The sequence below is a fragment of the Peromyscus leucopus genome, chromosome 6, assembly GCF_004664715.2.
Source record: "Peromyscus leucopus breed LL Stock chromosome 6, UCI_PerLeu_2.1, whole genome shotgun sequence".
Lineage (NCBI taxonomy): Eukaryota > Metazoa > Chordata > Mammalia > Rodentia > Cricetidae > Peromyscus > Peromyscus leucopus.
The window spans coordinates 4,286,660-4,303,949 of record NC_051068.1 but is presented as its reverse complement, the minus strand read 5'-3'; the positions used below and the strand labels follow the sequence as shown (position 1 = coordinate 4,303,949).

Sequence of the window (17,290 nt, the reverse complement as noted above, 5' to 3'; positions counted from 1 at the left end):
CTGTCAGCATTCTCCAATTACCATATTTTTTTTTAAATAACAAATACAGGAAAATTCCAAGGGCTGGTAGATTCTTCAATGTGTTGAGCATTTAACTGCTCTTGAACCAGCTGTTCTAAAGCTTGTAGCTTCTCTTTTGTCAAAGGCCATTGTCCAACTCAGACAGGTTTATTAGTTAGCCATTTTAAAGGTAAGGCAGTTGGTACTTCAGAGAGTTCAACAACAGTTGTGCTCTGTGAACAGCCTGAATGGTTAGTGACTGATTTTTATAGCATGTTATGATATTATTCCTAGAAACATGCATTGGTCTGTATTCCTTTTCTGAAAGTGTAGGAATTTTAATCTGGGTATTCCAGTGTTGTAACAGATCTCGGCCCCAAAGATTTACTGCTACATTTGCTACATATGGCTTCAGCCTTCCTCTCTGGCCTTCTGGCCCTATGCATTCAACCCATCTCGAACTCTGTTTTATCTGAGATAGTGTGCCAATCCCTAACAGTTGGACATCTACCTCTTGAAGAGGCCAATTTGGATGCCATGATTTTGGTGTAATTATAGTCACATCTGCACCTGTGTCTACCAGGCCCTCTAGAACCAGGCCATTAATTCGAATTCTAAGCTTTAGTCTTTGTTCATTTATGGAAGTCTGCCAAAATATTTGTTTTATAGTGTTCTTTGTAAACTGTGATCCATCTATCAAAGCTGTTTTATCATCCATTGCAGTATCGGTTTTTACATTAGGCATTGGTTTATTCAGTTGTCCTGAAGAGGAATTTCTTCCACAGTGGCTGGGAATGTTCGTACTACGTTTGGTTTGGGGGCCTGCAAGAGGCCCCCTGAGGTGTTTCCCGCCAGTAAAGGGTTGCCTTGTATATCTATTTTTGATCTGCACTCACTGGTCCAATGTCGGCTTTTGCCACATCTTCTACATAATCCAGGAGGTGGTTGGGGTCTCCTGTTTAGGCTATTCCTAGAAGGAGTATTGCTTCTAGGAGTACCCCATGTACAGTTTTTACATATATGACCTGGTGTACCACACTTAAAACATTTGGTAACACGGGTCCTTCTTTCACCTCTGGGATTTGTCTCTCCTATCCAAGCCTCATTACTGTAGTTAAGAGACTGAACACCATTAGTATATTGAATCCATTCTTCCAAAGGAGCTGATCTGATCTTTAATGGTGTAAGTATTCTTCTGCATTAGCATTGTCGAACACCAAGGACTCAGTTAATACTTTTCTTAATTCTTTGACACAGCTCTTGTTATAGCTGTGTTCAGTCTTTGTAAAAAATCAGTGAAGGGTTCGTGTGGCCCCAGAAATATCTTTGTGTATACCTCAGTTGGTTTTCCAGGTTCTGGAATTTTTTCCCAAGCATTTAGAGCTGCTGTACGGCATAGGGATATTGTATGCTCATCATAAGTGGCTTGTACATTCCTGTCAGCAAAACATCCCTCACCAGGTATTTGATCTTGGGAGATCACAAAACCTCTGATTTTACCTTGTTGTTCTAAATTTTTTACTTCTTCTCTCAACCAGCTTTTCCACTGTAACTGCTGGCTATATTCTAGAACAGCTGAAATTAACTGATGCCAGTCATCTGGAATGATTCTATGTGAGGTAGACCATGAATTTAACATCTGTCTTACATATGTGGAATGTATCCCATATGTAACTACTGCTTCCTTTATATTTTTAAAGTCCTTGTTGAAATTCGTTGTAATGTATATGTCATATTTTTTTTTTATTTTCATCCTGTTAAAATATTTATTTAATGCGAAACTCAAATTATATGGTAGTGCGGTCTGGAAGTGTAATGCAGTCCAATGTTCTGGCTTACATATCTGCCTGTCACGTCCCCCGAACCCCCGACGCTCCCTCCGCTCCTCCCCGCCTCCCCTCGCCCCGCCTCGTAGTGTGACAGTTGCAGAGTTATGTGAACTTCAGAACAAGTTGAATGGCTACTAAGGGTGTGTGTCATCTGCTGGCTTCTCATGGATGATAACAGCATAAGCCATTGTATGAGAGCCATTTGGAGATGTTACAACCTCTATGGTCTTGACCTTCTGCTTATTAGTTCCCTTGTCATGTTTACTGAGAGTTTCTTCTAGGGCTTGCAAACGAGTACCTAGGGTCTGTTCTAGGGAGTGAACCTCCTCTCTTGCAAGGGACTCCATATTTCTCATGGAATCATAGAAGTTTTTATGTTCCTCAGAAACACATGATTCTGTGGACCTTATCCTATCAATTAACGATAATCTTTCTTCCTTATACCTTGTCTGGGTAGCCACAACTTCACTCTGGAGAGTTAGTGTTCTATCCATTAAATATTCATATTTATTATCAATAAAATCAATTTTGGGTACAAGCCTGTTTTGTAAATCCTGATTAGCAGATTCTAGAGAAAGAATCTTTTTCTGTAAGCCTTCATTGCTATCTTTTAAAGCCTGTATCAGTCCCAATAATGACTCATCTTTGTTCTTAAACCAGTGTTTGAACACTGTATGAAATATTACGATGATTGCCAAAATGGTATAGCCCAGATATGCCTTAGGAATGTCGTATATTTCCAGGAAGATGTCATTCATCATACAGGCAAAAAGGTTTTTAAATTCTTGTGAGGTAATGTTGTCGGCCATATTACATGAATTACTCAAAATTTGTTAGTCAATTTTAAGGTGTAAAATTACCAAGTACCTTTACTTGAAACAATATGCTTACCTTTCGTGGGTTTGGGGGCGTGTAGTAGCACTTTTCAGCCAGCAGGTGGCGTTGGTACAGCTCCAAAACAAGGCCTGCTGGCGATCTTGGCTGGAGTCGGAGGGAGATGGTGGAAATGGCGGAGATGGCGGAAATCGGAGCTAGCACTCCCCTGCCTCTTTCGCTGGTCTGGGGCTAAGCTAGGGAATTGAGATCGGACTAGCTGCTCCCTTTTTCAGGAATGGATCTGTGTAGGTGTTCCCTGGTTATATGGAACTTTGCAGGCGGGTTTAGGTACCCACCAGCTAGGGAGGAGAGGGAGGGAGCTGCCCAGGCCTTTGGAGTTTGCCCCATGTGAGCGCCAGATATTGGAGAAATTATTTTGGCCACTCCACGTAGTTAAAAGGATATTTATTTAATGGAGTAACTCACAAATTAAGTAATGGGTAGGTCGCAGGGTCTGGGGAAGGTGTAACGCAATCCAGTGGTGTTCTCTGGAGCTCTGCACAATCCACCTTCACCGTTCAGCGTCCCGGCACCAAGAGAGTGCACAGAGAGAGCACTGGTCCATCCAGCTCTTGGGTCCCCAGGTGCAGTTGCCAGAGTCTCAATGGGGGTTGGAACTTCCAGACCCAAGCTGGAATGCCTGCCCACTACAGCTTTCCACTGTCCAAGATATCACTGTCAAAGATATGGACCTGAAAAAAAAATCCAGTTTCAGTGTTTCAAATACTTGAAGAACATGTGAATTACATGTAATTAGAGTAAGAAAGTCTTTTAACCTTCTTACAAATTAGATTACACTTATTTATCTATTGGAAGGGGCACATAAGAACCATGTGACATGCATCTTCATGTAACTTCCTGAACTCAGTTCTCTCCTTCCACTACGTGGGGCTCAGGTATCATCAGTCTAGGAAGAAACTGCTTTGCCCGCTGGGCCATTTTGCCAGCCCCAGGAAGTGACTTCCAAGCTAAACCAAACAAAATAACCATCCCCAGATTACCAACTCCTGCCTCTAGGGATTCAGTGCCCTTCTTTGACCTCCATGGGCAATGCACACACACGGGACATGAGAACACATGCAAGCAAAATATCAATACAAAGAAAAAATTAAAATAAAAAGAAATTAGTAGGGGTTTATTATATAATCTATGAAAATAGATTGTACTGTATGAAAATAGGTTTTAGGAATAATACTTTATTGAGTATTTTATATACAATTTTCAATGCTGATATAATAGTGAGTCACACAGAGAAAATGTGTGTTTGTCTTACCCTCCTGTTCTGAAGACAGGAAGGTATTAACAGTCACAGAGATAATTGTATCTGCCTTTTTTTACTCTCTTTTCTGCAAGCTGCAACTTTCCTGAACTCCCTCCCCTCAGCAGTTTCCTGTGCATTCTCATGTTGGACCCTGTGCTGGAATAAAAATGAGATTCAGGCTTGTCTTTTTACAGCTTTCAGAGCAGGAAGCCGGCAATTATGTCATGGTGACCACAGCAAGACAAATTCCTAAAAATAGAGTATGCGTAGAATATTTTTAATGTTTGGCAAAAAAAAAAGTGTGACTTTAGCTATCTGAAAAAGGTGAATCATGGAGAGTTATTTTTACTGATGATACTAGATAAATGATTTCTAATGCTTTGGGGGAAAAATGACAATATTGATAAGTGTTTTTAATTTCTTTTTTTTTTTTTTTTTTTACAGAAAAAAGAACTGTCCGTTTGCAAGTTCATACAGTCACAAAATTTAAAACAGTGACTAATGTTATTGGATATCTAAAAGGCTTGACATCACCAGGTAAATTGGATTAAGTAGTTATAATCTAGTTTCTAAATCATATGAAAAGGCCAAAAATGTTCCATGTTCCATAATAATTTTGGAATGTAGTTCAATATCCTACTTTATATGTAGCTAGAGGTTTAGATGACTAAAATAATGGATTAATATGAAAGCTTGAAGTATGTTTTCCTTTTTTTCATCCCACATCTCATCAAAAATAAGCATTAGCAAGCAGAGTAAGTGTAAAGGCTAAGGGAAGGAGACAAGAGTTGGCATTTATAGCTGTTAAACTGATATAAAAATCAAAAGGCAGTATTTTTCTAATTTTCTTACAATGATACTATGGAAAATTTTAGTTCAATGACAAAATACTTTAAAAGAAAATGTCATAGGTTTTAACGATGCAGTTGCTGAAAACAAATCAAGTTTTGGTCTCAAAACAAAAGCTTCTAATGTCAATATCTGCCCCAGATTGAATATATCATCCACTCATAGTTTCTCCCAATGTCTGTGTTTTGGGGTTTGAAAGGTCTTTTATGGAAATTATTATCTGGTTAGATGTTAAATAACTTATACCTTTTTATGAACTGTTGGTGGAATCTTTGGTCTAAAAATTAAAAACGAAAATATTTGGTTCATTATCAGTAACCAGGCTAATGCCAGCACACTCTGATTCATCACAAGGCTGGATCCCAAGTCACAGAGTGGCCAGGAGAACATACGTAGTTGACTACTGTTCTTATTTTATTAGATGTTCATTTCTTATGTACAAGTGTGAGAAAGAGTGTGTCGGCACAGCAGTGTCATGGTGGGTATATGGCCATCAGAGGACAACTTTCAGGGATAATTACTCTCCTTCCATCACAGGTTCCAGAGAATGGTCTCAGACCACTGGGTGTGTGGGCTAAGTACTTTAACTCACTCAGATAATCTGCCATCCCCAGAGCACCATTAAGGTTTTACTGTGCTCAAACCACTTCTGTGGATATGACTTGAACACTACTCATCTCTCCTTGGAGAATTATTCTTCTCTATGGCACTAGACCTAATTGCTGACCCAGAGAATTTTGAAATCAAGTTTTATTTCCTCCCTATTCCTTGACAGCCAACTCTTAAAAATTTCATACAATGTGTTTATTCTCCATGGTTCCTTTATTGTACAACTTGTCATCACAGAATCCTTAGACACAGACACAAATAAACTTAGAAATCCACATGACCAATTTCAGTGGCTTTTACCATAAGCAAGTCCAACTGAAGAATGAGAAGTGATCTATTCTATTTGTAAATCATCACAAGAAAACACAGTTGTGAAAAAGTATACCAGATTCATGCTAATAGAATTTTAATCTATTAAAAAAGTTTTATATGCAAAAATTCTCAAATAGTGCTTAATATGAAGTCTCTGTTTAAAAAAAAAATGCTTATTCACAAAACTTTCTTATTTACCCATGCTAAAGTCAAGATACATACACTGATTGTTAATTTATTTGTGATATAGTTCATCTCAAGCAGAATTTTCAGACATTTCTGGGAGATGAAAGAAAAAATGCCCAAGCATTTAATGTTTGAATATATACCTACATAATATTACATATGTCCCTATATCCCATGAAGCAAAACTTAACACAGTGTGGTGAAAGATTTAAATTCATTGCTGGTTCCAATGCAGTATTAAAAACATAATTCTTCTAACAATCTTTGTCCTCATGTAGTTGAGGATAATCTATTTAATCCAAGTAGATGTAGGCCCTACTTTATGCATACTTTATGGAATACTTTTCAAAAATCACATTGATATTTATATCTCTTGTATAATCAGAGGAGGGTACAACTTGTAAGATATGCACGTCAGAGGACAATTTGCAGATGTCATGGCGCTCCTCTCACCATGTGGGTCCCAGAATCAAACTGAAGTTGCAGTGCCTTTTTGCTGAACCCTGCCTGCATAGTTTCATGGAATATCTCAGTATCAAACAATGATGAGAAGGTTATTTCATAAATACATAGGTTTACTTGATCAAATAAAGTGAACTTCACTGCTGTTGTGAATAGCATACACTGACCAGAACAAAACAACAATTAACAAAAACAGAAAGAAAAAAAAAACAGGAGAACTCTCTGGAGCTATATTTTGATCCTGTTTTAATGGTGTGAATGGCCAGTGAAACATTCTGAAAGGACCATATCCATGAATCGTGGAAAGTTTCCTACAGGAACATCTAATGAACTGTGTGTGACCACATGAAATAAAATATATGAAAAGTTAAACTATCCATAGTCCTGGCTTGATGGTGATGAATTTTCTTTTCTTTTAGAGAATGGAGAAGGGTTAAAAGTATAAATTGAAACTATAAGTATATCCCAAAATACCTATTCTTTTTACAAAGTCTATACATAACTAGCAAATTTTTAATGTGCAGAGCTCCTAAGCCACTTCTTTTTTGGAGATGTATTAATAGGTCGTTGCTCTTCACTAAGCACACAAACATTGTTTGCTGTGCACATCCCACCATGATGCTGGAAAAAATGTTAGATAAGAGTTTCATTGTGGTATATTTGTATACTTCACTAATTAATATTTCATGTTGCAGAGGACAGTAATATGGACCTAAGCTTTGGATTCATAATTGACGTTAGCAGCTGCTTCTGCATTGATATACCCAGATGTATGAATCAAGAACGGGGTGGAAAATGCTAAAGTGGTATTAATTATCAGAACAATTTGGCTTAATTGTTGCTTCCTTGTGCAATAGGATTATGTAAATGTCATTAAACTTATTGTTGAGGATTACATTTTACTTTAATAGTTCTTATTTTATTCTATTTCCAGACCGGTATATTATAGTTGGCAGTAACCACCATGTTGGATACAGTTATAATGGACAAGAATGGGCCAGCAGTACTGCAATAATCACAGCATTTATCCAAGCCTTGATGTTACGAGTGAAGAAAGGATGGAGACCAGAACGCACTATTGTTTTCTGTTCATGGGGAGGAACGACTTGGGGCAATATTGGCTCCTATGAATGGGGAGAGGTGAAGTAAATTCATTAATTATAATTATTTTACTTCCTTCCCTCAAATCTTTTATTTTCTAGATGTTATAGTCTAATATGATTGAAGGCAAAGGAAATGATGAGCATCGTAAAAGGGCTTCCTATCTGCCAACTGCTGGGAGGAAATTTGAGTTATTCCTCTGTGGGTTCTACATGATCTAAAACTAACCTTCTTCCATTGCTCACAGACCTATGCAACTTCATATCACTTGCAGTAATGTTTACTTGATCGGTATACTTTCACTTAGGGGATAACACATGAAATAAAAAACAATCTTAAAAAAAGAAAGACTCCCATATACTTTTAAAAAGGGAAATAATCAGGCCGGGCATTGGTGGCGCACGCCTTTAATCCCAGCACTTGGGAGGCAGAGCCAGGCGGATCTCTGTGAGTTCGAGGCCAGCCTGGGCTACCAAGTGAGCTCCAGGAAAGGCGCAAAGCTACACAGAGAAACCCTGTCTCAAAAAACAAAAAACAAAAAACAAAAAACAAAACAAAAAAAAAAGGGGGGGAAATAATCTTTCAACTGAGAAAGGGTCCTCTGGTGTAAATAAGCTGGACAAGACTCACAGAGTACTTGAGATTATTTCAGCATATTCAAGTGAGTATGAGAAGGTTCTATTTCAAAAAGTGTACTTCCAATGAAGACATTCTGTTGTTTGGGACCCTTCTAAATTCCAGGAGGAAAAACCATAGCCCCTGAAACAAAAATTTAAAATTTATTTAATAACTTCAAGATAAACAAAACAATTTAAAAACACCTTTTTTTGCATTTTTATGAATTTGTACTGTTTTAAATCATTACAAAACAATAAAACTATAATTCAATTTTCTTTTTTTGTTCTTTCCATTGCTCCCTAAAAACTTTCACATCTTACTTCTTTTCACTCATGAGGCTGTCTATGACCTTCCTCTTCAAGCCATGCACAATTCCCAGCTTTCCCTGGGAATCCCTAGCGCCGCCTTGCAAATCTTTCCTTGGTATGAATGACCGTGTGTTTTACACCTGGCTTGTTTGTCATTTCCCATCACCCTCTGCTCAACGCCACGGGGCCAGACCCTAGCTCACTACCCAATGAGAGAGTTGAGATGTTTCTTGAACAAATGAATTATCCATGTTTTTTCTCATATAAATTCTCATTTTCCAGCTTGGGTCAGAGGTCTGGAAGGTAAAGTCCCAGACTTATTTGAAGGCCCTTATCACAAGTAAGTCAGCTTCTGTGGGATGTATAAAAGAGGAACTTGGTTTCCTCATGGACTTCTGGATGGGGAATATGCTGTAGTGTGGAATTTGTATGTGGATTCAGCAGTTGTTCTCTGACTTTCTTCTTTCTGAAAACTTTTCAATACCCTGGCTCCTCTTCTCCTCCCAAGTTCTCAGTCTCTCCCTCCACCTCTCCATTCATTGTTTGCTTTGTGTGAGCCCTTCACCCACCCTCCTCAAAGTACTGACTCAGTAAGATCCTACTTTATATCCTCTCAAGTCCAATAAGTGTTAAAAAAAATTTTAAAGAATGTTTTTAAACATTTTCCATTATGTCTACAAATTTCACAATTAATTTATATTGTATGTATAAATATGTATGTATAAACCACATCTACAAAACAGGTTTTTCCTCACATTATTTCCTAAGTTACCTACCTTAAACACAAATTCATAGAGAATTATATTGCAAAAATTCCTTGGAAGTATTTAAATGTCAGTCATCACAGGCTACATATTAAATAAATATTGATTTGTATGTATAGGAGCAATTTTTTCAAACTATGTAAACAGTTTGTGCATCATAAAATATAAATTCCTTTTAAGCACTTTGTGAATTCATTGTTCCTTTTGACAATTCTGTGACTTCTCAACAGAGACTAAATATAAATCTGCTATGGGATATGAGTTCAAAGGAATAGAAAACTTACTTACATACACACAAACAACAACAATAGACTCAGTGGGTTGCAGTTATATATTTGTTCATACATATACATGTGTATGAATGTAGCAATAATAATCAAAGAAAAATAGGCTATCAACTTAAGGATGGATTAGGGTCATGGGAAGGTTTGGAGTGAGGGTATCTGGGAGACGTGGAGGGAGGAACAGATGGAGGGAAAGTGATATAATTATATTTCTATTAACTGTATGTATATATACATACAAATGTATTTATATTTAACTAAATATACATATATATGTAGGTTGCTCTCTCATGTGTATGTATGTAAAACTGAGCAAATTTACATATTTAGTTACCTTCTGAACTCTTCGATGAGTAGATGCACAAAGATATAAATAATAAAGTCATCAAGGATTTTCAGAGTTCACCATTGGCTAATAAAAATGTATCTGTAATTTTCTATATAATAATATATTGCACCACCATATCCCATAGAAACATTTCAATGCCATCCATTTGAAGAGAAGTGTGAACTCTTGGTTGTTAATTCTGTTTACTCTTATGCAATCTGTGCCTTCTGAGAATGAAACACTTTTGTTTATATTGATCCTGAATGCAGGTGAGCAAGAAAAGCTTTGTTCATGTCCCATCTTGCCCTCTGTAATTTCGATTGCATAGGAACCCCTGGAAACCCAGTTGAAGTTAACAGGATTAGATGAAGTTGCTCAATAAACTTGTAAATGGTAATTGTAGCTATGCAAGAAAGAAAGACTTAACTCAGTACTGACATTGATCCTTGTGGGAAATTAAGGCATTTCCTAAAACAGAATCTTTTAAAGTACCATTTCTTATATGAAGGATATTTTTCACATGCTCCTCTGGAATTATTACAAATTTTAGAGGAAGGAAATAAGAGTTCAGATCTTTCCTATCATAGACATGTTATTTTTTAACAACCTTGAGTTCTCTGAGATTAGATTCCTCAAGTAAGTATATGTCTGTCTCCTGTGGTACTCATGGAAACCATATTAACTGAAAGAGGAAGTATTTGTGTGCTCATGTATTGTAAGGAAGAGTCTATGTGCTCATGTGTTAAGAGGAGGTATCCATGTGCTCATGTGTTAAAAGCAGGTGTGTATGTGCTCTTAGTTTAACAGGAACTATCTATGTGTTCACATGTTATGAGAATTATTTTCATAGAATATAAGTAATATTGGACAATTTTTACCATATGATATATATGAAATTACTAAAGTGTTTTTTTTTGGGGGGGGTTGGTTTTTTTGTTTTTGTTTTTGTTTTTTTTGGGTTTTTTTTTTTTTTTTTGGTTTTTTTCGAGACAGCGTTTCTCTGTGTAGCTTCGTGCCTTTCCTGGGACTCACTTGGTAGCCCAGGCTAGCCTCGAACTCACAGAGATCTGCCTGGCTCTGCCTCCCGAGTGCTGGGATTAAAGGCATGTGCCACCACCGCCCGGCTCTAAAGTGTTTTTAATTACTTGTGTTCACTTGGAAGGTGAATTACTTTAAAATAATTACTCATCTCTCTCAATTTGTAGATGAATTTCCAACATTAAGTAGAGAGAAGTCAAGGATATAAGTCCCTCTGCTCTTTCTCCTCACAGTTTGGGGTTAGAAATCTTCAATACTGCAGGGCAGGGATCATAAATGCAAAACCATGCCACTGAGTCATTTCATGCCATTAGTACATACAGCACTCATGAGGATTTTTATAAGGTAATATTTTCAGGTTCACAGTTCTTACTTGTCCAATTTTTTTTGACATAAGAGTTTATTGGTGCAAATTAGCTTACTGCTTCACAGAAAAAGTCTGCCAGCCCTAACCAGTGAAGCTCACCAATTATGTTCTCTAATTCAATGACTATAACATTAGACACTATCATTGAAGAAAATTCTTAATCTGTGTTCTGTAATGGAACTGAACATTAAACTACCTTTCAACTCTTTTCTCTTAAGTGATTATTTTACATAAGTACTACTTTAGCAGCAGTCTGATTATGCCTAACGGAGTAAACCAAGATTGTAGGACAAGTTTACATATAGAAGGAGAAGGGTCAGCCTTAACATAAAAGACAATATTTTATGCATGTTTCTGATAAAAAAAAAACATATTTGAACATCACAATATTTATTATCCTAATGAGGTAGAACATGTTATTTTAATTGCACCAATGGTAGAACTTTTAACATTTTTATTTCAGGATTTTGCGAAGATTCTACAAAAGAATGCCGTGGCTTACGTTAGCCTCCATAGTCCCATCCGCGGCAACACCAGTCTGCATCCAGTAGCATCTCCATCTCTCCAGCAACTGGTTCTAGAGGTAAGATGGACCAGATGTGGAGGAATAGTTACTCAAGACTGCATACTCCTCTCTAAGTTAAGGTTTCTTAATTTATTTCATTTAAGTATTCATAAAATGATCTGTAAGAATTTTTAAAAACTGCCTGTCATTGCATCTGCTTGTTTGTTTAGTTGTCTGCATGAGTCTTTTGGAAGAGTCTACCCATGTAGCACCAAGAGGCCTAGAATTCATGTGATAGGTCAAGATGACCTATAACTTACGATTCCCCTGCCTCTGCCTCTAAGAGTTTAAATATAATATTTTATTAATTATTTAAGAATTTCATACATGCATACAATGTATTTAGATCATAGTCACCACCTGACTCATCCCTGTAACCTCTCCCTGATACTACCTATCCTATTAATTCACTTTTCTATACTCTGTGTCCTCTTATTTATTTTATTTTCTAAACCCACTGAATGCAGCTTGTGCTGTCTATACACCTATCGATGTGGAGCCATCATCTAGAGCATGGTTAATCAACCAAGAGGCCAGAACCTTAAAGTTGACTCTCCCTTCTCCATCAGCCATCAAATATCAATAGCACCTCAGTGCCTCCAATGCTGGTTGGCTTGATTGGATGCAGACCTTGTGCAGGCAGTGACAACTTCTAGAGGCACTGTCATTTCTAGAACTTTCATTTTCCCTTGGTCCCCACAATTCCTTCATCTTACTACATTTCTGTCTCTTCTTCCATGATGTTCTCTGAGCTTTAGGGGTGGTGGGGGTGGGGTTGTGTTGTTGTTATTCCATCCATGGCTGAATACTCCATAAACACTCTTTATACTTGGACCTGTTGTGATTTTCTGCATTAATTTTATTCCCAAAAATATATTATGGGAAGAGAATAAGCAGAATGTGATGTGCTAAATACATGACTAAAGCTGTCAAAGAACACATTTAATTAATAAAAAAATAATTAATTTTCTTTGAACATTTTCATAAGAGAAACTACAAAACATTTAGTTATGTGCAGCCACTTATATTGGAGGAAGTAAGATGTGTAAATAATGAATGTCTCAAGGCAGATCCACTCCTATATTTGTCTAAGAGAGGAACATTTTTGGTTCTGTATTGAAAATACTTATATACCAACCATATATGAAAATATAACAATATTGAAAGAAATTTACTTTGATTAATATGTTTATTAATATTCATAAAAGTATTTCATATTCCTGAGTCATAATAATGATAATGACAAATTAATTTGTTTTCCCAGAAAATCTATAGTCTATCAATGACTTGCCAATCAAATGTGAATCAGAGGCAAGAACCAAGGCTCTTGTTCAGCTATTTTTTCTAATAGTTTTTCTCCTATGTTGATGTGCTTTTTTGCTCCATTTGTGCTTCTAATGTTTTAATAAATACAAAACTGATCACATCACTTGAAATTGTTATAAGTTTTAGAATTAGAAATGTCTATTCAAAAACTCAGATGTAGCATGAATTTTAACAGGTCTTATTAATAAAAACAAGCCCAAGGCCAGTTATTGAAGTAAATGCTGGAAGATCAGCGAAGGAGAACAAGCCACAGCCAACTACACCTTCCCAATTCCTTAGCTGGTCTTGTTTCCTCAGACTGGAAGCCTCTGAGTCCTCATCCGGAATGAATCTCAGCTTAACTGCTGCTCAAAAGCCTAAAAGCTTAAGCAGGCTCTAGTTCCTGGGCCTCATGCCTATTATATACCTTTCTGCTCTCTGCCATCACTTTCTGCGGTTAAAGGCTCACTTCCTGGGATTAAAGTTGTGAGTCACCATGCCTGGCTGTTTCTAGTGTGGCTTTGAACTCAAAGAGATCCAGATGGATCTCTGCCTCTGGAATGCTAGGATTAAAGGCGTGGCTGTTCTGTTCTCTGACCCCAGATAAGTTTATTAGGGTGCACAATATTTTGGGGAACACAATATCACCACACACAGACAGTAATATTTTTGAGTCCCAACACTTTAAAAAAATCATATATATTTTCAAACCATAACTTAGCTCTTCCTCTTTTGTGTATTCACTGCCTTGGTGCATCAGAGGAAACTAAAGTAAAGGATCTTACAATGACAGTGAGAATGTGTGCTTAATACACATCAAGAAAGTGTGCAGTTATATAAAAATACTGGCAAAATACATTGAAATATTAAATGCTAACCTATTAGGTAAATAAAAATTCAGATATGGATTTTGATCATTGTTTCTAGTCTTCAGTTTCTAGAAGCACCGCTCTAACAGAGACTTCTGTGTATTGGCAGAATGATGACAGTTTCTGTTCAGCTGTTTATGTAGAAACAGAATTGTATTACTACAGGGTAGATACATAATAACTTCAACTGACACAGGCAATAAGTTCCATAAAGCAGGTGTACCAGTTATAGTCCCAACATCAAAGTCTGGATGTTCCAACAGCCTCGTATCAGGACTGATGCTTAGGATGGCAGCATCATTTGTTATTTTCATGTAGTTTTGCCAATGGTTAACACAACTAAACATTTTTTTATGGATCTCTTTTTAAACTGCATTATTGTTTCAGAACCTTATTATATATAACAAAGTGAACTTAAATCAGCCTACTATTAATATTAAGAATGATTTTCCATCCATTCACAAACATTTAAATATGCACTCTGTGTATATGTGTTTGTGTGTGTGAATGTGTTTGTATGTGTATATGTGCATGTATTCACTTAGTTCTTCTGAATAAATTAGTGTTGAATAAGGAATTCTTTTTAAAATTTAAATATACAAGAGAAGATAAACAGGTCAGAGGCCTTGGTTAATGAAACACGTCTGACTTCATACAAAATTACTTATAGAATTACTGCTAAGATGGAGTCAAAAACATTAGTACACAATACAAACATATACATACTTCTGTTTCTATATAGTTCATTCCTCTCAAGTTTTGCAATCATCTTTCATAGATAACAGAAAGTATTGATTTTGCCATAAGGAAAAGAAAAAAAATGGATCATCCATGTATTAGCCAGTGCTCTGTATGTCTCCCACAAATAAAGATGAAATTTCTAAAAACTTATTTTGGGAAGGCCTGAGGCACTCACACATATGAAAGTAGTTAATCTAGCCATATTCAACTCAAACATTATTTTTGAATTACCTGACAGAAGCTAGAAAATCTAACGAAAACTAAGTGACCACATTTATACTGTGAAACTGCAAGACATAGGCAAAGTTTCACAAAAACTTCTTAGAGCTGGTTAAGACACTTCAAAGGTTTGTAAACTCTTAATTTTTTACATTTTCATACATACTAAGGTGTGGTGCTTTGAATGAAAATGACACATATGCTTAGATGCTTCGTTCACAGTTGGTGGAACTGTGGGAATGATTTGGAGGTGTGGCCTTGGAGGAGGTTTGGCTTTGTTGGAGCAGGTGTAGCTTAGTTAGAGGAGTGTGGGCTTTGTGGTTTCTGAAACCCATGACATTCCATTAACTCTGTCTCTACCTTATGCTCGTGGATCAGACACAAGTTCTCAGGTACTTCTCCAGAGTCATGCCTGCCTGCCTTCCACTGTGCTCCCCATTATGATGGCCATGGATTCACCCTCTGAAACTGCAAGCAATCCTTCAATTACATACTTTCTTTTATAAGTTAGCTCGGTCATGTTGTCTCTTCACATTAAAATAAAAGTAACTAAGAACTAAAGCTTTCCACTAAAATAGGCAGTTCATGTATATTAAATCACCAGATTCTTTAGTGCATTGGGCCTAGAAGTGGCAGGAATACTTCAGAATCCCCACGGGCTGTGACAAAGCTCTTTACTGGATGAGTATTCATAAAGAACTCAAGTTGTGCATGAAATTGCTTCAAGTGTTGCAGAACAAAATGAGCAAATGAAATGCCCCTATTGTCCAAGAGCTTAGGACTATGCCAAAAACATAAAGCATGCAATAACAGCTAGAGGAAGATACCAATATGATATACAGTGAAGTAAAATTTATAGGAATGAGTTAATAGGATTGGTTGAATTCCAACACCTGCATGATAGGACAGGGGCATGAAATATGAATGGACTTCACACCCCACTTAAGGCCCAATCCTTCAGTCATGTTAGTATCCCATGATACCAAACAACTAGTTTCTTTTCCAACCAGCTGTATCCTTTCTTGGCTCAATCTAAGGGTGTTGCTAATAGTCTTTTGTCTATCTATTGTGCTACTAATAGGGTCACACCCCTTAACTTACTGTGGGTAGATATTGCTCCTCTTACCTGCCCATGCCATATTTTGAAAGGAGGCATTAGTTCAAATACTCCAGTTAGCAAAAATATGACTTAAAGATATTAGAGGTATTTATTAGCATTTATCTTGGTTTAATGTTCTATTGTCCTGATATTGAATAATTAGTCATAATCCAAAGATTAATCTTTAAAGTTCTATAGAAATAAATAGGTATTCCCTTGAGGTACTATCATGGGAGCAATATGAGATATCATCACCTAAAGGGTCCTAATGATGCTACACATCTTTCAGTAACAAACACCAAATTTGGGAGCCATATTGAAACCTGACCACATACTGAGGATATGTATTTCACAACACAAACGTCACCAAATCCAGAACCAAATACATAGCATGCAACCATCCTCAGATTTCTTGTGTCTCTTAAATGTATGCATGTCATTATTTGTAAGAATGACTATGATATCAGAAATCTCTTAGAAGAGAACTTACTACTTTTGAAATTTTCTTCTATTCTATTATTATTTAACATTTTACATGTCTGCATAATGATGTAACAGCTGAATTTTAAATGATTAAACATGGTGATATTTAGCATGCTAGCATTTTGAAACATTAGAAGTAATTTTTCCTAATTGAAAACCTACTAGTTGTAAGATGAATTGCTAAAAGGTCTTATTAATTAAAAACTCAGAGCCAGATATTTGGATGAAAACTTAGAGATCAGAGAAGCAGAAAGCAGTCAGCCATATTCTTACTGCTAGGAAATCCTCAGCCAAAGAGAGAGCTACTTCCTGTGTACTCACACCTATATCCTTTCTGTGCCCTACCATTTCACTTCCTCTTTCTATCCAGCTTCATCACTTCCTCTTTCTGCCCAGCTCTATCACTTCCTGTCTGTCTGTACAGACCTCCAGACCTCTATGGTTAGTGCTGGGATTAAAAGCATGTGCCATCACACCTGGCTCTGTTCCTAGTGTGGCCTTGAACTACAGAGATCTGGATGAATCTCTACCTCATGAATGCTAGGATTAAAGATGTGTGCTGCCATTGCCTGACCTCTATGTTTAATATAGTTTCTGGACTTTTTCCTCTGATCTCCATGCAAGCTTTATTTACTAGAGCACAAAAAAGATATCACCACAACTAGTTCATTGAGAGGAAACCATGCATATTTTATTCTTGGAGCATTTGAAACATGTCTAGTCTAAGTGAATTAAAGTCCAGAAACATATGACCTTTGCCGTCTTAAGGTTTCCATTGCTATGATAAAACACCCACTATCACCAAAAGCAACCTGGG

At 36.8% G+C, this 17,290-nt stretch overlaps 1 protein-coding gene across 3 annotated transcripts in view; it reads left to right on the top strand.

Moving 5' to 3' along the window:
- Naaladl2 (N-acetylated alpha-linked acidic dipeptidase like 2) overlaps positions 1-17,290 on the top strand; it is a 1,293,636-nt gene that overhangs the window by 936,962 nt on the left and 339,384 nt on the right. For all 3 annotated transcript variants that reach the window (XM_037207283.1, XM_037207282.1, XM_028875806.2), the window contains 3 exons: positions 4,411-4,503; positions 7,319-7,524; positions 11,656-11,775. In XM_037207283.1, coding sequence (XP_037063178.1) covers positions 4,411-4,503; positions 7,319-7,524; positions 11,656-11,775 — 419 coding nt within the window. The remainder of the gene's footprint in view (positions 1-4,410; positions 4,504-7,318; positions 7,525-11,655; positions 11,776-17,290) is intronic.